This window comes from Lipophrys pholis (assembly GCF_963383615.2).
Source record: "Lipophrys pholis genome assembly, chromosome: 2".
In the NCBI taxonomy this organism is placed as follows: domain Eukaryota; kingdom Metazoa; phylum Chordata; class Actinopteri; order Blenniiformes; family Blenniidae; genus Lipophrys; species Lipophrys pholis.
Window position 1 is genome coordinate 34,912,765 of NC_137636.1, and position 8,784 is coordinate 34,921,548.

Sequence of the window (8,784 nt, forward strand, 5' to 3'; positions counted from 1 at the left end):
ACCTGTTCCTCGGTGCTAGGTACCTCAACGGAGAGGTGGCGGAAAGTAGTAGCAAGTGGTTGCGGTTTCTTTCCGTACCATCCACAACTTTTTCAGTCAGACCACAAGAAAACCCGTCTCGTCCTGCGACGTTCCGGCACAGAAAGTGCGGTGGAACCGATTGCCACCGGTCCAAGATGGCCGCCCTGTAAACGCAGCGCTCTAGTGGGCGGCAGCAGTCGCTGAGGCGTCTACTCTTTACCGCATTTGTATGTGTGAATATGCAGACTAAATGGATATTGGTAAGTATGTGATTGTACTCATGTGAAATGCCATATGCCTGAAATGAATTATTAAAAAAGAAATCCAGATTTTGTTCTGATCGATAACTTGTGTTGTATCTTATTTTTGGGTTTATAATGTCTTCATATTATTTTTTTCTACTTATTAAAATGGCTGAGTAGTGCACAATCTGCTTCTACTTCATACATTTGTGTGTGTGTGTGTGTGTGTGTGTGTGTGTGTGTGTGTGTGTGTGTGTGTGTGTGTGTGTGTGTGTGTGTGTGTGTGTGTGTGTGTGTGTGTGTGTGTGTGTGTGTGTTGTGTTTTATAAATGACCTATCACAGGTCAAAAATCAGAACATTCTATTATTGTTTAGTCCACTATGAATATCAAAATACACCAAACCATGTGTCCTGCATCAGAACTACATGTATGATGTTTGCATGAAAGAAAACCAGGTGATAATCTGTTTAGTATTCAGCGAGTTATGACTGATTAAAGTCTCTGACACTTCATTGCTCCAGCCAAGCAGATGAGCCTGAGCGGAGCGGACGACCGGGCCAAGATGGCGGCGCCACCGGCTCGACAGGTAGTAGCGGTCAATGTGACGTTTACTCTTTATTATGCATAGACATAAACACTCGACGCCGCGCAGCCTGTCTCCGGCCACCGCTCCGATACGTCAGAGCGGCCGCCATCTTGTGAGGGGAAAGTCTGACCCGTCAGCCTAAACAAGTCTGTGACAGGAATGTGTTTTCTGAAAAAAAATCACTCAAATATACATTTACATGACTGTGAAAAATCACTGCTTTCATTTTTAATTTATTAAATAAAGGTTTTTTCATTTATTTATTTAATGTAGCATACTTATAGAAAGTCTTGAGAGGAAATGGAAGAAGTTTGCAGATGGGACATTGGGACGCTGTCCTCTCCTTTTAGAGCAGCAACATGATGGAGCCATGACAAAAATATACAAAAGCGTTTATTTACACACAATGTGACATTTATGTACAATGAACATGTACTTTAGGGCACAAGTTATAACTTTTTTGTGTAACAAATTTAGATTTTTTTTTTTTACATATTTACACACAATAACATATTTACCTATTATACTTTCATTTATTTTTAAATATTTACCTTTAATATTACATAGAAAATAATTGTTAGATATTCACTTAATACATATTTATTTATTTATTGTTACACATTTATCTATTATTCCATATTATATGACATATTCTCTTTCAGCACTTCATTTATTAGATTTTTCTCTCTCAGTTCCTCCAGAAGACCCCCCACTGTGCTCTTTGCCCTCCATTCTCCATCTTTTCATTCCTCTTCTCTCTTCTCAGACTCTCCACCTCGGCCATGGCTTCACTGAGTCTGGCTGTCAAAGCATCAGGACATGTGGGCAGTGCATAGGAGTGATCCTAGTGGAAATAAAAAGATTTACATGTTCAGAGTCCTGTGTTATCACATTAATTCCTCGCTTGTGCAACGTGCAATCAATTGATCTGCTATCCTAATCAATATATATAAAAATAATGTTTGTGTACATGTCAGGATGTCTAAAAGGAGTGAGGTGTGACATGTTGCTCAGCTGTTTGAGCACAGCCAGACAGAACTTCCTACTGGGATCAGGCTGAGGTTCTCCTGCTGGAACAGGCGGGGAACAGTACACTGACTGGTTCTGAGCAACTCATTTCTTTTGAAATGTATGATTCTACCCACTGCAACTAAAATAGTCTCCGTTAGATGAACCGAATAGACGTTGATATTGTTGTTGTTGTTTGAGGGCGAGCTTAAGCCAGGGAATAGAGAGCATTTCCTACGGCTCCAGCTATATATATATATATACATAGCTTTTAACCAATCTATAGATAGATAGATAGATAGATAGATAGATAGATAGATAGATAGATAGATAGATAGATAGATAGATAGATAGATAGATAGATGGATATAGATAGATGGATATAGATAGATATATAGATATCATGTCTGACTCTTGTTTTAAACAAACTCTGTGAAAATTGCTTGAGAATTGCGTGATTTATGACAACGTTAATAGTGTAAGCGCATCATTCCTCTATAGATGTAATGCGCTGCAGAAGCGCTTGCCACCGGTCCAAGATGGCCGCCCTGTAAACGCACCGCTCTAGTGGGCGGCAGCAGTTGCTGAGGTGTCTACTCTTCATTATGTCTATGGGCTTGACCGCAGTTAGAGGACGCTGTGGCCGAGGAGCAGCACTGTGAAGCAGCTCCGGGCCTACAGGGGGCGCTGTGGCCACAGTGAAGCACTGTGGAGCAGCCCCGCTGACTCAACAGAAGGAGAGTCGTCACAAGGTCGAGCAGGAACATGATGTCCGCCGCGGCCCGGTCAGGGCCTTTCTCCATCTACATGCAGGCCACGGCTTATTCCGTGGCCGGCCCGTTGAAGGCTCTGGTTCCCGGGGTGGTGCTGAAGGGAGAGAAAATCGCGTTGAACCCGAAGACACAGTTCCTGTGCCGGGAGTCTCTGAACGGTCAGAGCCCGAGAACGGGGCCTGCTGTGACGGTCAGCATTAACGGTGAGTGCCGCTCCAGGGTTTCTTCTTACACCGAGGAGCTTCAGAGGAGCTTCAGAGGAGCTCCTCCGGGAAGAACCTTCAGAGGAGAAGCTTCAGGGTCGGAGCTCCTTCACGGAGGAGCTCCGACCCTGAAGCGACTCTTCTGAAGCGCCTCTGAAAATGAAACGCTAATACGATTCTTAGTTTCAGCTTATTTACACATCTGCCATTGAGAAATAAAAAACAGGTGGTGGTGGTGGTGGTGGTGGGTGGAGTTGTTAAAACTACTATAAATGGGAAAACATGCTAAAACAGCATTAAAATACTTCACCTCATTTTAAAGACACGTGTTTTGCGCTCCACCTGAATTTGGTTTCATCCCACGTAGACACTTCCCAGTTAGACGCTATATATATATATATATATATATATATATATATATATATATATATATTAAATTTATGAGCTATCTCTCATTCTCGCTCATTTCTCATTCACGCTTCCCGTGTGTGTGTGTGTGTATGTATATATATATATATATATATATATATATTAGTGCTATCAATCGATTAAAAAAAATTTAATTGCACAATTTTCTGTAATTAATTGCATCGTTTTTCTACTGATGACTGAAGCTTGTAATGGATATTTATGGAGAAAACCACGAAATTAATGTCGACTCAACACACGGACTATATTTAAATTCAAAGACTATCTTTATAACGTCTTTTTAGCAAATTAATATAAATACATGAATTAATAAACCTCTAACACAAGTCTGGGTTTATTTAGAGTGCAGGTCCACCACTTTGATCATTTGAATATTTCTAGAAACAAAGTTGTAAACTTATTACTTGAACAAAGTGGCAATAATATACTGTAATATCCATCGTGTAAAACTGCTTCTAAATTACACATGACGCGGCTGACAGCGCAGGACTTCTGCAGCACAGCAGTTCGAGAGCCACCGATAGTTGGAAGCAGTTTTCCGTTGTAATTGTTTTCATGCTTTTCATGGTACCATCATCGCAACTAACTTCACTTCCAGGTCTTGTATGGCGTTATGACCGCAGGCTGAGGTCTGCATGAGGCTGCGCTGCGCTCCACTATGAGGCGCCCCAATATTTTCTACCCCACAGAATTTCTTTATAATGAAGCGATACTTTTGGTTCTTCGGCAACTGAAAAACAAACTACACACTACGGTAAATGTGCCTTCATGTGAAAGAGAACTTTTGTTGTTGGTCAGTCTGTGTTTACATAGGTTGCCATTAGAAGTGACTTCAGAGCAGCGTTCTATCATTCGTCACCTTCATTCCTCCCCGACGTTGAAGCATTTGATTCAGACACAACCCGAGATAAAGTGAAAGGAGCAGAAATCTACTATGTAATGTCAAAATGTTGGAAAAAATAAGCCCCAAGCTCCTTCACGTTTTGTTATATTAAAAAAAATCTCTGGCCACTAGGGCTGCAACAACGAATCGATAACATTCGATTATTAAAAGGGTTGGCAACGAATTTCATTATCAATTTGCTGTGTCGCGCAATTTATATGACATATGTTTTTTCATCTTCATGACAAATGTTTTTGACCGATGCGATATATATGCGCCGGCCATTAGGACCCGGCTTCTTTTTTTTTTTTTTCCTGGCCATGATTTTAAACTAACGTTGAGCTACTTATTCAAAGGAACTATGTGTCTTTATTAGTGTTGTCACGATACCAACATTTTGGTATCGATAACGATACCACCATGTAGGTCGATACTTTAGATACTTGCATAGTATTCGATACCGGAGGGCTGTTTTCCGCACTTTCGATTGTTCAAAACCTCCAAAACAAGTCAGAAGGCGGAGCAGCCCGCCGACGCTTCCCCCACAGAGAGACTGACGACTCACCTCGGTGCAAATTACAACCCAGTGACGCTCCGCGGCGACGTACCAGCCGGGCCCAGTATGGTATCATTTTAAAGGCGTCAGTACCGCAATACCAATACAGTACCGGTATACCGAACAACCCTAGTTTAGTGGTATGCAAACTCTTTTTTTGCACAGTTTTGCACAGAAACACGCTTTTATCAAAGCTACCGTCGGGTCGTTTCTTGAAATAAAACTTTCCTTCCATTGGCCCCCACCCTAGAGCTTTCATCCGACGCCTCCATTTTGGTAGCCTTTCGCCGAGCTCTGACATCACGTGTGCATCAGTGTGATCGGTGTACCGGGAAAACCGTGCAATGACAAACAGTTCCGCGCTGTTTATGGAGCATACTGTGATGAAATAGGTCTAATAAAAAAAATTACGGATTATTTTCTAGTAATTAATTGATAGTAATTAACGCGTTAAATTCCCACCCCGAGTTTTTTCACGTCCGCCTTGCTTTAGTACGGAGCCCCGGATTGGCTATTGATAAAAATAAATAACATGTGAATGAGCTTGGGGCTTATTATTCGACATTTGGGCATTACATTGTGAATTTGTGCTCCTGTCACTTTATTTCTGGATGTGTCTGAATTAGGGCTGCTCAATTAAACAAATTTTAATCGCGATTACGATTATGGCTCCAGACGATCTCAAAATTCATATAATCGAGGAAAAACGACTATGTCGTAGAGCCGATGAACGGGAGTCGGAGGCGGCGAGTTCAGCAAGGAACTCCAAACTATATTCTCCATTCAACGGCACTTCTCAGTAACTTTTCTTTCTCTTTTTCTCCAACATGAGCGCCCATATGCTGTGTAACACCAAAATACTTCCAACCAGAAACCTCACCTCTCTATTAGATATAGTTCTCCACCACCCCACAGTAACTGGGTGAATTATGAACTTAACTGATCACCGCAATGTGGCGTTTTCCTTCTGAGACGCGCATGCACTGTTGCCAACTTGGCAACTTTCTCGCTAAATCTGTCGACTTTTCAGATCCTGAAAAGTGACGAGCAACAAAGCGACTTTTTCTGGTGTTGTTGGCGATTTTCGAGTGTGTTTGGCGACTCTGACGTGTAAGCACGTATCGTTCTGCAGTCACAGAGGGTCCAGCTGTGAGCCCCTCCTCCGTCCCAAAGCATTCACAGACCTGCGGTCAGTCTGACGGTACCTCCCTCCCTCCAGCTGCAGTCAGATGAGAGGAGGCCCTCACCACACTGCGTCAGCACTGAGAATGAACCGCGCAAGGCCGCTGCGGCTTTACTGAGTGGCAAATAAATATATATTTTCTTTCAATCACACTAAAACAGATCCAATAAATCACTGCATTTGACCCGCACAGTCCTATTTCAATGACAAAAACACTAGAATCAGCAGCAGACATAATCGTGTAAATAATGGTGATTTCAATATTGCCCCAAATAATCATGATTATGATTTTTCTCCATAATCGAGCAGACGTCCTGTTTAAAAAAAACAAATCACATCTGCCTCTGATACCGTATCATTACATCCAGTCTGGTGACAACAAGACAGAGATCAGAAGCACAAATACAAAGAACAGTAAAATGAAGAACTTGCTAAACAGGGCTATTATTTAGTGGTTGTGGTGATATCCAGATAATAATTCTGACATCCGAATATTCACTTGTCTTACTGCTAAAACAATGCTGGAAACCTGGAATGGGAAATGTGGGGAACCAAAGAGCACTTCCAGGCCCCGCTAATGTGAGTTGGGGGCAAGAGAGAGAGTACTGTTCTGTGCTTGAACTATAGTGTCAGTGTTTTGCTTTACTCACACGTAGGCCTGTCGCGATAATCAATAAATCAATGAATTGCACAATAATTAAAAATTAGCTCGACAAGTTTGCCAGGCTCGATAATTTGTCATTTAACAAAGATGTCACTGTGAGCGGCGCTCATTCTGGTGTTAGTGAGCGGCGCTCTCACAGTTTAATGTTGTTTTAGAGACATGCCAGATATCTGAGCCTTCCAGTGGAAAACCCGGGTAAGGCTCACTGTAAACGGGCCTTAACATGTCGGGGGGGAAAACAGCCAATCTGGCAACAGCAGCCACCAGAGTCGCTCCGCTGCAAACGTCATCAACATGCGAGGCATCACGACAAAAACAAATAGAAGACAGCAGCTCTACCTCAGACTCTGTCTCCATGATTAATACTTCATCTTCGTATGGTTACCGTACTTTCTGGACGACAAGCCGGGAATTTTTTTCTATTTTTTTTTACATGCTGTGAGCCCTGCAGGAAGAACCGGCTTTTTAAAGGTTAACAAGCTTCATGCTGCTGATATGTGGGTGATGCGTTCAGGTGCATCACGTAACTCCAATGCTCGCAGCAACATATTGATAAAAAAAGAATTAGGAACTAGTTCATTTTTGGAACTATGAATTTAGAAATATGAACTGAACTAGTTCATATTAAAATTTGTAAACTGAACTTTGAAGTAGTTCATGTAGAAACTGAACTTTCCCACTGCCTGTCAATCACTCTTGTGTGGGGAGGGGGGGGGGGACACCTGAGAGCCCGGTGAGGAGGAGAGGGAGAGATGAGGGGGGAGAGGGAGGTTTTGAATATTTATTTTGGATATTTACAATGTCTTTTTTCATAATACAATTCGAATTTTAAATATTCTTAAGAAATAAAAGTTTATTTATCCTCAAAAGAGTATACCTGCATTATTATACCATTATTAATATATTAGTGGAAAAATGGTATCAAAACGGCAATATTATCGTTTATCACAATAATTTCTGAGACAATTTATCGTCCAGCAAAATTTGTTATCGTGACAGGCCTACTCACACATTATGTCTTTTTATAATCTTATTATAAGTGTTTTATAATGTAATTTTTATTTCAGGTAAAGGTTTCCCCCGGTGGAGTCGGGTGGCAGCAGTGCGTTAGCGCAGCCTGACTCACAACTGTTTTCTTGTTGCAGGCCGTGCAGGAGTCCGCTTCGCTCACACAGACATCAGGGTCCCGGACTTCTCTGACTACAGGCGTCCAGAGGTGCTGGACCCCAACAAGTCATCTCAGGGCAGCAGCGAGTCCAGAAGAGCCTTCTCCTACCTGGTCACAGGGGCCACCACCGTCGTTGGCATCTATGCTGCCAAGACGGTGGTCACTCAGTTTGTGTCTTCGATGAGTGCGTCTGCTGACGTCCTCGCTATGTCCAAGATCGAGATCAAGCTGGGCGACATCCCCGAAGGCAAGAACATGACATTCAAGTGGCGAGGGAAACCGCTGTTCGTACGTCACCGCACCGAGAAGGAGATCGCCACGGAGGCTGCCGTCAACCTGGCAGAGCTGCGAGACCCAGAGCACGACAAGGACCGGGTGAGCCGCCCCAGCTGGGTCATCGTCCTGGGGGTGTGCACTCATCTGGGCTGCGTGCCCATTGCCAACGCGGGCGACTACGGAGGTTACTACTGCCCCTGCCACGGCTCGCACTACGACGCCTCGGGGCGCATCAGGAAGGGCCCCGCCCCCCTCAATCTGGAGGTCCCCCACTACGAGTTCCCAGACGAGGAGACGGTGGTGGTGGGATAAGAGCTGGAGCAGTGATGGTGGTGTCCTCAGAGCAGTGATGACATGTAGAGTATCTAAGCAAAGGAAATCATCATGTAAAGTCATCTCACAAGCAGTAGGGGGAGCTGTGTCTCAGTGTTATCTTCAACATTTATTTATACAGAGCAGCCAGTATATGTGAACATTAGAGGACACCACTCGCTGTCAATAACGTCAAACATCTGCCTATCTCTAGCCCTTTAGTGTGTCTGGGCTAATAAATAATAAATGGTTTCTATTTTACGTGACTGCTGGAGTCTGTCTCGTGTCTTTATTGGCTCTCGGCACTGAGAGATGTTCAAAACTGTTGGCTGTGCTCAGGACTTAACCAAGAATGAAATGCTGCACTCCCCACTAACGTCCCAGCAGTTCACGACTGTAATGTTTTTTTGAAAGGAGACCGCACTCCCACGAGGTGACATAATTAACAATGGCAGGTAAGTGACGTCTTGTGAAAGAA

General features: G+C 43.2%; 1 protein-coding gene across 1 annotated transcript; it reads left to right on the forward strand.

The window, feature by feature from the left end:
* The first annotated feature begins 2,387 nt into the window (after positions 1–2,387).
* uqcrfs1 (ubiquinol-cytochrome c reductase, Rieske iron-sulfur polypeptide 1) lies at positions 2,388–8,572 on the forward strand. Its single transcript, XM_080493563.1, has 2 exons — positions 2,388–2,835; positions 7,696–8,572. Exons 1-2 carry the CDS (start codon positions 2,625–2,627, stop codon positions 8,304–8,306), a joined length of 822 nt encoding a protein of 273 aa, XP_080349689.1. The 5' UTR covers positions 2,388–2,624; the 3' UTR covers positions 8,307–8,572.
* The last annotated feature ends 212 nt before the right edge of the window (positions 8,573–8,784 follow it).